The 19,064-nt window shown below is 37.0% G+C and overlaps 1 protein-coding gene across 1 annotated transcript in view; it reads left to right on the top strand.

The window, feature by feature from the left end:
• The window catches only part of CDKAL1 (CDKAL1 threonylcarbamoyladenosine tRNA methylthiotransferase), a 448,747-nt gene that overhangs the window by 284,067 nt on the left and 145,616 nt on the right, over positions 1 to 19,064 (top strand). Inside the window, exon 9 of the mRNA XM_082014683.1 lies at positions 11,593 to 11,738. Coding sequence (XP_081870809.1) covers positions 11,593 to 11,738 — 146 coding nt within the window. The remainder of the gene's footprint in view (positions 1 to 11,592; positions 11,739 to 19,064) is intronic.

The raw sequence follows: 19,064 nt of genomic DNA on the forward strand, positions 1-19,064 counted from the left end.
AGTGCAGAACCTGGCACTTGGCCTTATTAAACCTCATACAGTTGACCTCAGCCCATCGATCCAGCCTGTCCAGATCCCTTTGCAGAGCCCTCCTACCCTCCAGCAGATCAACACTCCCACCCAACTTGGTGTCATCTGCAAACTTACTGAGGGAGCACTCGATCCCCTCATCCAGATCATCGATGAAGATATTGAACAAGACAGGCCCCAGAACCGAGCCCTGGGGAACACCACTTGTGACCGGCTGCCAGCCGGATTTAACGCCATTCAGCACAACTCTCTGGGCTTGGCCATCCAGCCAGTTCTTTACCCAGCAAAGAGTAAACCTGTCTACGCCACAAGCCACCAGTTTCTGCAGGAGAATGCTGTGGGAGATGCTGTCAAAGGCTTTACTAAAGTCCAGGAAGACAACATCCACAGCCTTTCCCTCATCCACTAGGCGGTTCACCTGGTCATAGAAGGAGATCAGGTTGATCAAGCAGGACCTGCCTTTCATGAACTCGTGGTGGCTGAAAGGCAGGTCCTGCTTGACCAACCTGATTTTCCTCTCAGAGGAAGATAGTATTGCATTTTCCAAAGTGCTCTCCCACAGTCTTAGCAGTCTGTTTGAATGTATACATCATGAAGCATATAGCTTGCTTATTTTAAGTTTGGTGTCAAACTGAGATTTTGAGATATGTGTGCTTGTCTGCTGTGTGTCCCCTCTTAATATGTTGATGCCACGTAACATTGAGGAAAACTTGGGATTTTATCTACATGGCAGAAAATTTTAGTAAACGGGCATGAACTTTGGCCAGGGAAAAATGTTTTAGCTCAGAATTTTTTTAAATTTTATAAAATATTAAAGGTGAAAGAAAAGGTTAAAATTTTGATTCATTTTATAGTCCAAGCAAAACCCACAATGAATGCACATGTATATAGTTACCTTGTGTATTCTTACCCATCTGTGTTTGCACAGAGCTACTGTTTGAATTACACAGACTGCCAGATGGCAAAGATGTTGCCATCCTATAGTATCAACATGTACCACAAGTGACATAAGGTGTGCATCCTGCTTTAGAAGTAACCTCCAGGCATTTATTCTGCAATCATATTATGGATTTATTGGCTAGTGCTTTAGTGAGACAGTGTTTTACATGCGCTTGCAGTGACTGATAGGGAGGGTTGTTCGAAAAAATGCATTAAAACAGTAGTAGTAGATACATGGTGAATGGGAGTTTGTCCGAAAAGTGAAAAATGAGGCTTTGTCTCTGGGGCTCTGTCCAAATCCGAAGGGAATGCAGATCATCGAGACTGTAAAAGGGCAGGGGCTTGCATCTCAGCCTTAGCTTACTTCCCCTGCAAATTTAACACTGACTGTACTTCCAGAGTTGTCTGGGATTTTAGTACAGCACTTTCTGAGAGTGATGGGCCTCTTCCAAATCTGTATAAAGGAGACAGTTCACACCTGCCATTCCCGTAAGTGCTTAATTTCACATGACTAGATGAGTAGTTGTCTTTGTCACCTGTCAAAATGAGTCTGTCTCAAACCATACCATATGCCATCTGTGGGCTTTATCTCCGTTATTAATTCAGGATATTTGAGTGATACAGCAACCATCGTGATGGAGTCTGCATGGCAGCAGTGTCTTTAAATGCATGAGGAGTGCCAAGTGTACTGTACCACGAGTCGCAATAGTATTTCTTTGCTCTTTTCCTTTGATTTTTCATGTCAGCTCGGTGTTTATGTTCCTTAACCTCATTGAAGTTGATACCCTGCAGATGGCTTCCTCAAATGTGCCCTGACACAGCACATAGATATGTATTACGGTAAAATTACTACTTTACTTTTTTCTGTTCTCCATATTGTTCGTTTTTCCTCTAAGTGTGCTGAACGTTTTTGAGCATTGTGTATAAGCTCAAGTTTTGAATAAGCTAGAATGTAAGCTGATTTGAAAAGTGTTTAAAAAGGGAATAATGTGCACACATTCTTCAACAGCAAATAAAAGGGCAGTGTGATTTCAGGAATTAAAAGGCCTTTAGGGCATGTATTTGCTTTGTTTCTAGTATTATTATTGTCATTTTCATAGACCGCTGCATTTGAAAGCACCAATTAAAATCTGTTGATTTGAACAGAAAAAATGAAAACTGTGGCATACATTTAAATAAATGAATAGTTAAGCCCTTGACCTCTTATTACTGTGAGTTTTGTAGTGTTTTGTAGTTGCTGGACCTTGCAACTTTCTCTTGCTGTAATTACATAGTTGTCTCTATGCAAACTGTGTTTGTCCTGCTAGCAGTAAAATGGAAAGAAGTCTCAGATGCTAAGGGGAGGGGGAGAGGGGCAGTTGCATCTGGGCTTCTAAAAAAGAAAAAAAAAAAAAAAGGTGGGGAGAAATGCTTATTCTTTCCTTTGGTATTATGTTGAACGCTTATTCACCCTGTGGAGGCTGTGTGTGCATCTTTGCTTGCTCTGTGTAGTCCAGCTTTTTTTAAGTACTAAAATATGCTGTCTCTCTTCCTCTTAAAGTGTTCTTTGTCTTTGGAGTTTCCAAATATAGCACATTTCCTTGAAATTACTCCTTAAGACGTAGTGTCATGGGAACTTCTGTCAGTGGTGAACTCACCCCAGAGTGAATGTATATTTGGATATTTTGGGGTTAGGAAAAGGATGAATCTCTGCTGTGCTTTGAGATATATTTTGTCACACTACTTCCTCTAATCTAGAGCTTTAAGATCTCAGACTCAGCAGGTCCTAATGTCCATAAATGCTTGGTGACTTTTTTGCTGCCACTTGGTGGAATTTGGCTTAGTAAGTGTCAGAATAGGAACACATCTTACTCTTCTTGAAGGTTTTATGTTGTATTTGTGTATCCTGGGTGTTCTTAAAAACCTTAACAATGTTATTGTATTGGGACCTTTGATGAACAATAAAAATTTGCTTCCAGATAATGTAGAAGGGAATATTTGTGATGCAAGGAGTGAAGCTCTGTTCTTTGTAGCACTAGTAGAAAAAATGCTTTGAGAAACACAGAGAAAGAACTACTTTAATTTATGCAAGATTCAGTTCTCCATCAAGACAGAATATTTTATGCATGCATCTAGTGCTCTATCGTATTTAATAATCTGTGCATAAAAATCGGTGTTGCAAAAAGGGTTTAACATGAAGTAGCACATTGCTTGACCAGTTAAAGCTGTGCATGTTAACTGTACCTTAATTATGATTTGCTCATATGAATGTTTCTCTTGCTTGTTAGATATCACAAGAATGAAGAGTGTTTAAATGCAGAGAGATACACTCTCAATCTTGTGTTAAGTGTCAGGTTGTCTGTTAATTACTTATAATACTTTATCATCCCAGCAGACCTTTAGAGCTGTGGCTTACTTGGTTGGTAGATTACTAGCAGAAGATAAAAATCATTAGTTGAGCAGATTGTTCAAAGAATGGGTAGTACACATATGGGCAACTACATTTTTGCTAAATAAAGTGGGAATTGTAGCAATTGCCATGCACTTCAAGGCTTTGGGGTAGAAGCTATTGTCAAATACATAGCTTGCATAACAAACTGTGCAATCTTCTTTTAATATTTCTGCCTTCAAAATTAAGATCTCACTTTCCTAGTTATTTATATTATAAGTAGTAAGGTTCTACCAACTACTCTCCGTGCTGTTCCAAAAGCTTATATTTAGCATAGATGCATAAACCCCTTTGTTTTCTTTGATAGATGAGCTGTCACATTCACTGTGCTTTGCAGCATCATCTACCTAATCTTCACTGAGACTACTTGCTTCATTAGGCTTTTGCATTTGTTTAAAAAAAGTTTGATTTTTTTTTTTTAGGTGAATATTGTTTAAAAATAAGAAAAAGGAAATATAATGTGTGCTAAACTGCACAATAATATTGGCGTTGGGTTTCTGTAGCATTGTGAATTGAGGAAAAGGTGTAAAATCTACCCAGTCTTTGAATTCAATTAGTTTAGTTATGTTAAATGTGCAATATAAATCTTGTCGTTAGGTTTTTGAATATTTTTATTCTGTTTTGCTGTGAAGTTTAGCTCAGCGAATTAGATATCTACAAAAGGAAGAAGGTGATAGCACTTGCCTAAAGGTTTAGATTTTGATTAAAACCTTTCACTAATTTTCCCTCTGCTGTAACCTGCTCAAGCAGATGCTATTTTAGGTATTTCGCTTGCTTGTTTGAAATGGAAACACAAAGAGAGGGTTCCTGGCGCTGATCCGTCTCAGTGCAGCTGAACTCTGGTGGGGTGTGCCATTTATTCTATGACTTCCTTCTTAGCAGAAACCATCCATTCTTCTATGTCGTATGGGATTCTCGTTTTTGAGGTGGTGAACAAATGCATAGTATGGATGAAACTAGCAATCCATTTCACTCATTCAGGTTTCTGAAGACAAAAAGGTGGTATGACGGTCCTATGCCCCTATTTATTATAAGTGTGTACCTCTATGGTTTAATTAATTGTTAAGGTTTTATTAGCATAAAGTATGATTGAGACAGAGAGTTATTTAAAGTAGCAGTGTGCTGTTGCAGTAAATCACCTTTTTAGGGAACTTCCCAATATGTGTTTCTAATCCCTATTGCAAAAAGGAGTATTAATTTACTTCTTGAAAATTATATTACATTTGAGGAGTGCTTAATGATGAGAATTTAGAGAGTACCATGGAGAAAATGAAAAAGTATGTGTTTTCTTGCACATTGGAATTAATCACTTCACGAGGAATTAGCATTAGCGATTTGGTTGGCTGGCTTTAAGTCACTAAGCCATCACTCCAGCTGTTAATTAAATGTACGTTTTACCTTGAAGTGAATCTATTTACTGAAACTGGACAAACAGCACGCCAAAGCTCCACAAAGCCTGTTTAGGATTGGAATGGTGGCTGCAGCAACAACAGTAACAGTTTTCATCTTTGAAAGCACTGAACCATTTACTGCATGTTTCAAACCACACAACTTCCATCAGTTGGTGGGGAAACTGAAGGTGCACAATACTTTGAGGAAATCAGTGTGGTGCCGGTATGGCTGAATGTATCACTCAATCAGCTGAGTTTTGGTGACGCAATTGCAGAGGCTCAGATGTTGTACTTGGGCTCCATACAGACTGAGTAATAAGCAATTAGCATCTACCCAGTGTAGATGGTGATGCTTTACGTTTTACCCAATGTAAAGTCAGTCCTACTTTAATATTGGAAGCAGGTAGGGGTACCAATTTTCTTATTGCGAAGTATTTCGGCAACCCGGGTTAGGATATCTGTACTGGGAATTACTGTTTTTATCAGATAAACGCAAAAATGGTACTCTGCAAAGAGGCTCTTTCTATTTTTGGGTATATATCTGTCTTAAGAGTCATATCTTGGAGAGAAACATGTACTTGTTAACTGAGTAGGAGAGTTCTTGTTATTTCTGTGTTTAAAATTAAAAAATCAGGTAGCTAGTATTTGGTGCCGTGTGTTTCCTTGTTTGTGCAGTGACTCATGGGCAGAGATGCAACAAACCTCAACTGAAGCTTTGAACTATGGAGTAACAGTATTGTATTGTGGTATTATCTGAATGTCACTTTTTTTGCAAGAACTCCTGTTAACCTGTCCTCATTTTTAATGAAATAAGATGTGGCAAGTTTTTGAAGGCAGATGTTTTTGGTTTGGCTTTGTTTGGTTTTTAAGAGATTAGGCTTAATATGTAGCCATGAGGGAGAAAAAATTGCTTTGCTAGCTAGGGTTTTCTGTTTTACGGGGTTGGAAGCAGTAGAGAGATCCCACACCTAGAAGAACAGCTGGGAACAGCCAGGGCCGAGCATACAGCTCTCACAGATAGTTTTCCTATCAGCAAATCATGGCTTGCAGTCTGGTTTATATCCACTTCTAAGAGTGGCCTGAGCTAATACCAGGGGTTTTTTTGTTAATGTAGAAGGCATTTTTCCCGTATGACAAAACAGATTTTTGCCTTCCTTCTGGCAAACCAAAGATTTGGTTTTAAGGTTCAAATGACATTGGTGAGAATTCTGTGGGCTTCTAACTGCTCCAGTGTGACCTCCCTTTAGCCTAATGATAGGATGAAGACCTGGGCATAAGTCATGTCATACTACATGGCATAGCGGTTGCCACTAAGCTTGCCCATCATACAGCTTCATTACATCTCCTCCATTTCATATACAGATGAGGAGGAAGCATTGCCTTCCAGCCAGTGTCCTGAGGGGAGGTTTGCGATTCTACATCCTACACATTCTTAGGTTTTTACAGCCCCATTACTCATGGGGGCCGGGGAGGCAGAGGGGGAAGGTTCCCTGTTCTTTAGTTTTAACAAAACTGTTACGGGCTTTCCAGACTCAGTCATAGCGTGTCACCATTGCCATGCCTGCATCACTAGATCACATCTGTTCCTGAACTGCACTGCAGCAGAGGAATTTCTAAAATGGAATGCAGCCACTTGATTTTTATCCAGACTGTGCTGGTGGTGGCACCGCTGGGCTTCTGACAGATGACAGTCAGTGGACATATCCCAAACTAACATCTGCCACAAGGGGAAGAAGTTTTGAGGGAGTGCCATTTTGTCATGTTTCCATATGGATAAGTGTTTCTTTGGGCTTCACTGTTGGCAGAGGACAAAATCCTTCTGCTAGGAAGTTATTCAGATCATTGTGACTCAAACACGAGGCAGAATTCAAATATTGGGTTTTTGCCTACTTTAGGATAGAGGAAAGAATCACTGTCTGAACAGCTTGCTGGTACTGACATAAAGATGCACAGATATTGATGTTTATTTCTCTGTGATTCTCTATGGTTGCTCATGGTGTCATTACAAACAGAAGGATTGATTTTCTGGTTAGGTGGTTAAATTTGTGTATTGTAATTGCTGGGATAAAATATACTGACGAGATAAAAATCTTTCTGGCAATGTGCCTTGCGTCCTGATGTACTCCAGCTGCTAAGAACTGGAAGAAATTATTTCCTCTGTGATCAGTATCCTAGAGGATATTTCACATACATCATTAGATTCCAAATGTAGATGACTTTTATTTTTTGTAAATTCAGCTTAAAACAAATTGTGCTACTCTTGGACCTGTTCATTCCTACATGAAATGTCGTTTTCATGTAGTGCTTCCCTTCATTTGTAGACATATTGTTAGATTCCAGGGGATGGAGGAAAAAGGCAATCAGCTGTTTCAGTCATGATTAAAGACAGGAATTTTCTTTCACAGTCATATAATGTGAAAAAGTTGTTCCTTTATTGTTTCCAGATGGAAATAAAATTCTATATTGTATTTTTCTTTCTAACTGAAATATGTAATTATATCTAGTAATGCAAAGCACTTTGTAAAAAAAAAATTATAAAAAACAACAGGAAACAGATGTTAAGCTTAGAATGTTGAGACACTGTAAAGTACAATTATGCGTTAGCCCATGATGTCCTTCAAGTTCTCTCTGGGATATTAACTAAAAGTTTTATTAACTGATGAAATCTAGTATTCTGTGTGCAATCTGTAGTGTGGGAAAATCTGTCAGCATTGACTAAGTATGACTGTTCAGCGCACAGCTGTAATTTAATCAAACCTGTGTGGTAAAGTACTTCAGTGTAGTTTTAGGTATAGGGGAAGAAAAGGTAAGACTGGAACGATGTTACCTTAAAGCACTGGGTTAGAATGTGATATTTATATCTCAACACTTACAAAGTTTGGAAGATTGATTTATCCAGATTTCTGATGTAATCATGCAAAACTTGTGTTTAGTTCATTACTCTCTTTCCTTCTGAACTGCTTTTCAGTTTCTCATTATAAAAGGTGGATTTAGAAACGCCACTGGTACTTAAAAGTGAGTGACAGAGAAACAGTGTTGTCATCAGGTATTTCTGTCTTGGTTTGTGTTACTAATTTGTGTTCTGCTAAATTCACCAAGTTAATAGTTAAGAACCTGAAGTACTTGGTGGGAAAGCTGTTCATCATCACATCTATGACTGAACTTAGAGGAATGTACTCAATAGGACTTCAGTGCTTAAAGCACATGCAGCATATTGTGTGTAGCTTTAGATATAAAAAGTAAGCAAAGAAAGGACTTCACAGTGGAAAGAGTTGTTTGCAACCTCCTCTTCTTCTAGAAGGAGCTTTGAGTGTTCAGAACATACCTGAAACCTGTGACCACAGTCATTAGGCTGTATTAGCATTTCCAGATACGTAACATGTGTGTCGTATGTGCATTTCTGATACTTATGACAAGCAATTTACTTTGTAAAGAATGCAAGTTCTTTGATATTGAGGGACCAATGTGTATCTTTCTAAAACAAAATGATGCAGTGGAATAGTCAATAATGTTTTTGAGCTTACATCTGTGGCTCTTGTTACATGCAGGGACCTGTAGTGACAGTTGAAAAGTTGAGTTAGTTAATGCCAGGCATTTTGTGTCCTGTTAGTACAGAACCAAGGGAAATTACTTTAAATGACAACAGTTGTGTTCTTAGTCCTAAAAGATACCAACAACAGTGATTGCAGAAGCTGTATGATTTCTTTTTTTAGATGGGGGATAACTAGAAGAAGCAGTTGTGGCTAGAGTCTTGTTTAACTATGGCTGCTGAACACTACCAGTTTAGCTCCTCTTACAGGAAGTGTAGTTGAGAGCTCCCTCTTGGCCACATCCTGCTGAAGGAGATCAAATGTGAGACCAGCAGGATTCTGCGTGTTACCGTAAGATAAGCAACTAGTGGGTTTGGGGTTGGTTGGGTGGGGTTTTTTTAGGATCCTTTACATAGGAAAACACTTTTTAGATTTTAGGATTTTATTTTCATTTTTCATGCTTCACAGCAAAATTTTCAGGTTTTAAGGCAAAGAGAGGAATACAAATGAAACAAATATTTTCACATAATTAGAGAATTTCCTCACTTGTGACTTTAAAAAACAGAACTTTGCGGTAAAACAAAGTAGTTTCTCATTCTTTACTATGTATAGTGTCTTTAAGGTAGTTACGCTTTTTTTTATTAGTTCTTGCTGGCCTGCAATGTGTGGCTAGTTTTGTACACAGTTTGAAAGTAGCTACTATCATGGAAAGAATCAATCCCTATTTTAAAGGGTTAAAAAGCAACTCTTAAAAATGTAAGTGTATTTTAATATGAATGCAAAGGGGAAAGAACAAAATCTTGAACTTTTAAACGTAATATTCCCTGCATGTGTTTGGGATAGAAATCTGTTTTTTTCCCCAATCATCATCAAATGATTCTCAGCCTTACAAAAGCTGGAATAAAATAACACCTTTGTAGCTAGAAATTCTAATAGTTTATTACCTTCAAAAAGAATTCACAAAGTGATCACATATTGAAGAGGCTGTTATTCAGAAGATGCCAAAGTTGAGAGGAGTGAGAAGGAATTAATATTTTCTATGCTGTAGGGTGAGTTATTTTTAAGAACTTGGCAGATTCAGAAACCTGTTATGAAACTTCACTTTTATTGGTTTCTTATATCATAAATACATTTTTGAAGATTGAATGAGATTCTTTGAACTAAGAGATAAGCAGAATAATAGGCTTGTTATACATAGCTTAGGTTCCAGCCCTTTTGCCATTTCTCATATTTCAGAAATATATTTTATTACTGATAAGCAAAAAAAAAAATCAGAGATGACTACTAGGATGCTTCATATAAACTACGTTTACAGTATTTTCTAAAGCTTAAATGAGAAAGTTTTCCTCATTTTGTTGCTTTATTTTACAGAGCTTGTTCCCTGCTGTTTCATTTTGAAAGTATATTATTTTAATAATTTTTATTAAATTTTAATGGATTTAATTTTATTTAATTTTTATAGTTTAACATTTTTTCATTTTAGCTGAACATCTAAAATTATTAAGGATATAGGCAAATGGTTCCATCTGAAATGGACACATAAAATTTGTATGGATGCATGGTGGCCTGGTGGCCTTTTCTGTAGTCTCTTATTCCTGAAGCCAGCTACCTCCAGGTTCCACTGAGGGCCAGGTTCACTGCACACAGCCTTTCTGTGCATCAAATTGTATGGCCTCCATTATAAGTATAGTTATTACTGTAATGTTTAGTTTACAGACCTGAGATAGAGTAGATATTCCACTGAATAATGTAACCACTTCTCTTAGGCATTTCTGTAATAGGATCTTGGAAACTTTAAAAACTGCTTTCAGAAGTGATTTGAGAGCGTTCAGGTTTTGTACACATATGTTTGTCAGATGAAAGGTGTGTGTTGAGAGAGCGTTTTTTCTTCTTGCTTCAAAAATCAGTGCTTTTAAAAGGCAGGTACTTGAAAGTTAAAATGCATGAGGTTGTTTACTTTCTCTTTGAACAATCTAGGCCAACCTTGTAGAAATACAGAGAGAAAAATCTAGATATGTGACTAATATTGCTGATTAATGATCTGGAAAGAATTTGTAAATAGTTGCAATTTAACAGCTAAGCCTGGCAGCAGTACGTGTTGTCAGACAGTCTCTATGCTGTCAAAGGAAACAAGAGAAATGGTCTGGGCGAGCCTGACGAGTGTGCGAAATGCATGTGGCAGAAGAGCAGGCGGTGCAGCGTTCGGTCCCAGGCTGTGTCCCTGCATGAGGAGAAAGGGAGAACCTTAATTGAAAACTTTGGTTGTGTGTGTAGCATGCTGCTTTGTCCAAATTCCACTTTTTTTCCCCAGGGTAAAAATTAACAGGCTGTATTGTACCATACTGTACACAGTCTAGATGCTGTTTTGTCTCAACTTTTAAAAATATTTAAACATACTTGCTAGACCGTATGTCCTTAATTGTATAAGTAATAAAAAATTAAAGAAATGTGACCACCATAGTCTATTCTCCAACTCATGTTCCATCACCCTGCCAAGCCTCAGTCAGGGGTTTGATTTGGCTTGGATTTGAGGGTTTCTTTGCATTTTGCTATTACCTTTACTTTGTTTTCTTTCTGACCTTTTGTATTTATACAAAATGTATAACATCCTCTGCCTCTTTTCAAGCTGTCACTCTGCTTGTACATGCCCCCTTATTAATTCTATGCCTTTTATATCCAAACACCTTTAATTCCTGGAGTCTTACCTCTGAAATAACACAGGTAACATTTCAGACCACTATTGGAGCAGGTTTGCAAATGGACAGATATTACCTTAATTAGCAAATGGCCAACTTTAAGGATACTCTAATTAGAGACTACCAATTCTCATATTGGTGTCTGAGAACTTAAATTTGACTCTGACAAAGAAAGCGGCTAACACTTTGTTAGCTGAAATTGAAAATAGCCACTGTTTGGAAGCACTGACTTTCACAATACTTTGCCTCTTAAATTTTCTCTTCATTGGATAATCAATATGTTATGTAGGGAATATCATCCATTCAAATGTTCAAAACCTATGTAGGGAATATCATCCCTATCTCAAAGGAAATGCAATCCCATAGTTTTCTTCTTATTTTCTTTAAAAACAAAATTGCTTCCAAATATTTTCATCTGTCCCTACAGGTGGCCCTACAAACTGGGCCACAACAGCTCAATATTGTTTGGGTTTCAGAAGTGTTAGTACTGATGCTTGCTCCATATATTAATTTAAAGAAGTTTTGTGTATTGTTTTCATAATGCTTTAAAGCTTTTTTCTTTTCTGAATAACTCTTAGGAAATGGCAAAGATACTCAATCATCCAAGAGTATATGCTTTTCTGCACATACCAGTCCAGTCAGCCTCTGACAGTGTACTCATGGACATGAAAAGAGAATACTGCGTGGCAGACTTCAAACAAGTAGTGGATTTCCTTAAAGAAAAGTAAGTCTACTAATATTTGAGAAAATAACAGTGTTGTATTTTTTGCAATGTCAAGAACATGTGGCTGAAAACACAAGTACTTGCAACTTCGTAATTAAAGTATGAAAAAGAATGAGCTGCTTTAAGCTTTCAAAGTCTTCGAGTTTTCTGTAAGCCCCTTGATGTGGTTTGCCCCTTTGCTTGGGCTTTTATAAGCATCTTAAATCTCTGCATGACATGCTTTTAATTTGTCAATATATTCTTAATCTTTTTCAAATAATACATTCTTAAATTATTTTTTATGCTTTAACTGCTATATCTAGACTGCTTGAAGTTAAAGTTACTGAAGTCTTCTTTAATGTGGCTTTTGAGCATTGTATACTTTCTGTACTGGAGATGTTCCAGCTCCAGCAAATGTGAGTGGATTGGTTTGTTGTTTTTTTTTTTAGTAAGTATTTTATATCTTATAGCTGATGTACATTTACATCAATATAGTAATACTCTAATCTTGCTTATGGAACTGATGATTTCTAGGATAATTTCAAAATTATTTCCCTTAACAGAGCTAACTGTGAGAAATAAGAGTGTATCATAATGTGTTCACTTATGCTGACCTGAAGATCAAAGTTACATTCACCTGCAAAGCTTTGTAACTACAAGTAATAATTTAATATCCAAGGAAGTCTTTTCTTAGCTTTTAAAATTTAATAGTGAGATGTTTTCATGGATATTTCTGCACTGATTCTCCTAAAAATAGGTGTCTGGAGAATTATTTCTGTCACCTTGTTTGGCTACTTTCTCTCTTCATCTGCTTTTTTTGTTGTTTGTATGCTTGTTTCCATGAATTAAGGGCAGTGGAGTTGTACCTTTGACTCTTAAATTGCATTAAAATACTGGTACATAATAGAATGAAATTTTCATAATCAATTTTTCATGATCATTGAAAAATCTAGCAGTCTATGTAAAAAAAAGTCATGCAAGAGCTGCATGGGAATTATGATACGGAAGAAAGAAAAGGAAACTGCAACACAATAGAATCTATTTTGCAAACTGTATGTGTAGTTCATAGGACATTCCTGTGCATCTAGGACAGCTGATGGAAACGGAGCTGCTTGTCTTCATACAGGTTGATTGGCCGTTAATTTTCCACCCTAAACAAGGAACATGAATTCTTGGCACTTAATTTTCATGTGACTATGTGTCGGTGTTAGATTTTAATTAACAGATATATTCTATTCCCACGTACCTTAAGCAGGAATTGTCTCAGTTTGTGTCTTAGTTGACTTGAAGCTGATTCATTATTCTCTTCAGTAGTTTTAGCATTGGCAGTTATTATCGTAACAGCAGCTGGATTTTCGATAACCTAGTATAGCTGGCACATGTTGGGGCATATGGGAATTTATTAAATCATTCATCTCTTGCACACAGAAAAGAGTGAATTACTTAATATCCAAATTTGAAACAGCTGGTCATTGAATATACAGTAATCTGTGACATACGTCTTTTTCCACAGGCTTTTTTGTAGTGAACTTAAGAAAGAAATAATTTGCTTGATGTCTTAATTCTAAATAATAAACAACTTTATCCCGTTTATTAAGAAAATACCAAATTATATAGTAGTTCCTGTTAGAAAACAGTCTCCAAATATTAAGATGGAAATTTCTTTGTACCATATGGCAGCAGGATGAGGAAGCTATGCAAGGCAGAGAAAATGTTTTTGATATTTGAACATGTGCACATCTGTAAAACTATTTTTTTTCTTTTGCACTTAAGAGTGTAGTGTCTTCATTTGTAGTCTCTCCTCTTATGGCAGCAGCCAGATATTATATTCCCATATAGATATTCCCATAAAGATCTCAGCACAAAGATTGCCAGGACTTAACATTGTTGCAGACAACTCTAAAGCCTAGAGCCAGAATAGCTAAAATTAAATATGTTTGAACTACTTTAATAGCCAAAAGGGATTATTTCCATCTTCCATTTATCAAAAAGGAAAAATAATAAAAAAGTAGAACCCCCTGTATCTCCTTACTCTATTCGTAAGGCCATAAAGTCATCTAGAACCTTCCTACGCAAAATGTTCAGGGTCTTATCAGTAGATTCCAAATGGTGCCTTTGTCTCTAAAATGTGACATCTGCTCTAATAGTCTCTTCACCTAAAACTCTGTTAAACCAGTAATTGTATAGGCTGACATGCTGAACAAGTAAAGCCACACATCAAGGAATTATATGGTTATCTGTTAAGTGCTTAATAACTTGAGTTCAAACATCTAGGCAAATAAAAATGAAGTACAGCAAGTAAAAAATGAATGGAAAAAGAAAAAGAATGAGCCATGTTGTCTTTTATACCAAGTGTTTCCTGACCCTTTCTATTCTCAATCAGGCCAACAAAACACCCTGGGACTTACACACCCCCCCTCCCCCCCCTCAAGAAGGAACAAATGCCTTTCCTTTTTCTGGAGAGTCAGGAGTGATTGCAGAGGTATCTCCTGATAGTGGGGGTTTGTTCATAGCCTGCTGAGCACAGAATGCCTTACAGAGAAGGTGGAGTTCTCCAAAACAATTACTTCTGTGTTGAAGCTTTTTAAAAGGATGGAGCATTCTAGACCACCTGAGACTGTGAAGTTAGACATGTCACTTTTTTTTCTTCTCTTTGAGGACTCTTTCTTCAGGCAGGAACCCAAGAAATGAACTTTAAAAATTAATATTGATGTTCTAGTCAGTCTTTCGATATGCAACACTTCGGGGTTTAGAGCCACTCTCCCCAGCCAGGTGACAACATTTTTGGTATATTATGAAGATCAATAATAAAATGTATAGAATATAAAGCCAGAAACACAAATCCATTAGAGTGAAAAACTGAACTACAGAAGTCCTGTTTCATACTTTTTTAGAAATTCCTTCTTTGATATTTTGCACTTTCTTTGCACTGAAATTTCAGTAAATTCAAGTATTCAGAAAAATACTGCTGTGCAGTTGATAGGTCAGTAGCTTATCTACAGTATGTGTATATGTATATTTATTGAGGATTTATTTATAAACTATTCTAGAGAGCAACAGCATAAAGGAAATGAGGATGCACTGATTTATTTAGAAAGGTGGTCCTGTACATCTCTAACATAGTTTGTAGGGACTAGAGACTAGTGCCTTAGCCTCTAGTCTTTAGGGACTAATATAATAGTGTGGAGGGACTGTTCTCAGGATGGATTCCTGGATGAGATACTAATTTCAATGTGTTTGCAACTAAATACAGGAGCTTTAGAAATTGCTGGTTGGTAAATTTAATCCAGAGACCAATTTATTCTTATATCAGAAGGTCTTTTAGTCATGGTGTCATTATATCAAAATGTGAGTTGTTTTTCAAGTGATCTCAATTTTCAAGGTTCAGCATAAATTATATTTCTGAAAGGTGATGTTTGTAGTTGCAAAAAGAGCAAGACTGCTTTAATTATCTTGAAGTTTTGAAGCTTAATCCCCTGAAATTTACTTTTGCTGACAAAAGCAAACAATTGGAATGTATTTCAGTTAAAGAAACCCGAGATCTGAATGTCATATTCTGTAATTGCTTGAATAATCAGCAATGTGAATATATACCCATTAAAAAATCCTTAGACTGGTAATGTGTTTTCCAAACTTCTTGTTTGCTGTTGTTGACCATACTACATTCTCTTTCCTTTCTGGTTTGTGAAGCGATTATGATGTTCATCAAAGTTTATATTAGTCTTTCCCTATTACTGCTGCTTGATAGGATAAGAGAATTGTAAAACCAAAATCTAGATGAATTAAAGTAGATAAATTTAGAGCTAGGCTGGAACACTATACCCTTCTGTTTTGAAAAATAGCATAATGCTGAGGAGGAGCTGGATGTGCCTCACAGTTTGTTTTTGTTTGTGTTCTGAGATAGAAGCCTAATGTTAATTGTGGGTGGCTGCTGGTGTTCACTTGAGATTGTCTCATAATTCATACAGGAAACATCTGATGAGCTTTCCAATATCATCTGAAAGCCAGCAAACTTGGGCTGCCAGAGCAGAGCGCCGCAACTCTGTCGGGCAGAGAGTTCTGTTCTCTTTTGCACTATTTCTCTTTTCTCCTTTAAAATCGGACCTACTAGCAAGCCCATCCTAGCCTCTGTTACTTTTAGTGATAATGAAGTATCGGTTTTCAGCGTATGAAGATACGTAATTACCTGCAGCTGGAAAAAGAAAGTAAAAGACCAAAAGTAAATGAGTGCAGTGGAAAATAAATTGCAAGCTTGGAAGGAGATTAATCATTCAGGTGTAAACTCGAATCTTCGTTGCCCAGCAGTTACAGACAATTGCTGAACGTCTGAAGAAACTGGAGATACTGTCCAAATTGAGAGAAGGTGTTACATAGTCCTTTGGGACTGCTGGCTTCAGGGAGACTCCCGTTTCCCCTGTTGCTTTGCAAGGAGTTAAACCAACAAATGGTATCTTCAGCAGCTCCCGAGCTACCTCTTAATTCTGTTTTTAAGGATTTTGGGGTACTCAGCAGTGACTGTCTCGTGTTTCTTTTGATCTGCCCTGACTTTTGTCTCTTTTGTTGCAGTGTCAGCCAGGCTGCATCTGCTTGGATGTTTAGACAGGCTGCTTCAGGGTAAAATAGTGTGGCTGGGAGCAAAGTGGACTCAGCTACTGTATCCTTGCAATCATGCTGATTATCCATGTTAGACTTCGTTTCTACAGCAATATTTGAGCGTCTGAATGAAACTTTTCATAGTCTGCTTTCTCAATGTAATTTTGTCCAGTATGTTTCAGTACGGCTGCTTTTGCCTTTCTGAGCAATTTCACAAGCAGTAATTTGTTTCCCAGGTTCTAGTCTTCTGTTGTGACCTTGTTGTTATGCTGGGCATCGTAACACATACCATAAAAGCTTATGTGGGCAATCAGCTGCTTATTGTGGTCTCTTTCTACATTTCTTGTGCAAGCTTGCCATCCAGAAGTCTTCTGCTTGAAAATTTTCTTTATTTTCTAATAGCTCATTTTTGACTGGAATAAAGAACAGGAAAGAAGTATCTTCCCAAAACCTTGTTTCTAAATACTGTTATTTGGATGATGAAGAAAATTCTGAACACTGTAATTAATGTGTAACTGTAAATAATTTTCTTTTGAAAGATGTCTGTATAGTAAGCTCCGGAATATTAAGGCCACATTGAAAGACAAACGGCTAAATGAGTCATCATCAAATTTGCAGCTATTCCAGACAACCTGCAGTTTTGAAACTATCCCGGGCCTCGTGGCAGTAGCATTGTCTTTATTCCTTTATCGTGCCAGTTACTGAAACTAGAATTTGAAGGAAACAAATAGAATAATTTTTAAATAACCATTTACTATTTTTACATATATTTTTCTACTCACTTTCAAAATGCAGGTAATTAGGCAGTAGACTATAACAGCTACTTTTTTTCACAGCATGAATATGTTTCATTTGCTTTCTGAAAATGCGCTTTTGTTTCTCAGGGAGAGACATTGTTGAGCTCATTTTGCAGATGTGCAAATAGTAGCCCTAACAAACCATGACAAGTCTTTCAGATTTAGGCTTTTTTTAATGGGTTTTAGTACATCTGTTCTGTCAGTCTAACTACTGCAAATGCAAATGTCATCTGTTTAAAATCATTATGATGTTTTCTGCTAAGAAATTGCTGAGTGCATTTGGTACTTATCTGTAATTTTATACCTCAGTCTCTAGACTCTTCTCTTTACTCTGCACTTTGAGTCTGAACTAATCACTTTACCAAATGTGTCTCTTTTTTGTGTGTGTTTTAAAGTAATTGAGTGTTTGTAAAAAGTATTGAATTAGCACCAAAAACTGAAATGGTTTTTTTTCACCAAATGCGCACAGCACAAAAGTAGATTCAAGTTTGTATCTAGACTTCACCTGAGTGGTGTAATCTTTGATGGACTACAAGCTCCTTTTACCACAGGATTGTCTTTGGGTGTCGTGAAATTGAAATTTGGGCTTACATAAAGCAGTTGCTAAATTTATAAGTCTTCCTGCCTTTCATTTGATTCACAAAGTCATGTAAACAGATACAAGTAGGTGAGAGGTTTCAAACATGCTGAACACTTGCAGATCCATTAATTCCATTAGGATATTTTGAATACTTAGTGTTCAACTACCTGAATTTTAAAAGTATGTTTTTCTTTGGTACTGACTGAGGAGAGACAAACATTAGGTGTTCCAGGATAGCTTTTTGTTTTCACTGTAACATTACTCCAACCAAGCTGAATGTCGTTTTAGGAGGGCAGTCTTTCCACTTTGGCTTGTACAGCACTTCTTTGTGCTTTTCTCAGCAATGCTGCTGTACTCTTATTTTCTAGAACGAAATACACCGAGGAGATTTCCTGGAGGGGGGGGAATGGAAGGAGGGTCGCTTATGAGTATCTGCATTTTTTTAATCTCCTGTCTTCACTGTTCTACAGATTGTTGAATCAGGTTTCAGTTAGTTCATGGAAAGACCTCTTACTGCCACGGTTCGCATAATTATATCTGTTGCCACTTTATAAATTACTAGTCACCATTTTATAGCATAGTCTTTCATGCCAAATGCATCAAGGATATTAGGGTTTTCTGGGCTGTAGGCTCTTGGTTATTCTGTTGCTTGTATGTCAGGATGGCGTGTGCCAGAAGTGCATGCTTTTTTCTACTTTTCACAGTCCCATGCCTTGTAAAGTGTGACTGCTAAACTCTTTCTGTAACAGTGCTGAGGGAAAACATCATTTGCTGGAAGCTGAATTAAAAGCTGCAGCTGAAATTGGGATAATGTGGAAATTGCCTTAGACTCGTTGTTGTTATTTGTAGAACTTTATTATAGACACTTCAGAAAAAAACTGTTAATAGCGAGTTAGCAGTGGGTCATCTGTATGAACAACATGAATGTTTGTCAAGTTCACTTTACAGCCTTCACTTTCTTATATGTGTGTATAGATAAGGAAATTATTGGTGTCTCTGTCGGTGTGACTGTAAAAACCCAGCCTCATCTCTGTTAATTCTAGTTTGACAGATGTCTTCTGAAAACACCAAGTATAGTTATAGTGATCTCTAGATGTTCAAGTTTTCTTTTGTTAGAATCTTAAAGAGCAACAAAAACCATTTACCTTGAAATAGTGTGACGTTTTCCTATTGAGAACACAATTTGTGTCTTACTACACAGGGAGTTATTAACGCTATAAAGAGTACACAAATAATGGTATAACAGATTCTCTGAAGTTTGGAGGATGTTTTCATAAAACTACCATTACTTACATTTTTATTTAGTCATGTACCTACAATAAGAGTTTAGAATAAAGCCTGTGTAGTATTTTTACACTAGATTCTTTGCTTAATAAC

This window comes from Phaethon aethereus (assembly GCF_964289735.1).
Source record: "Phaethon aethereus genome assembly, chromosome: 2".
Classification (NCBI taxonomy): domain Eukaryota; kingdom Metazoa; phylum Chordata; class Aves; order Phaethontiformes; family Phaethontidae; genus Phaethon; species Phaethon aethereus.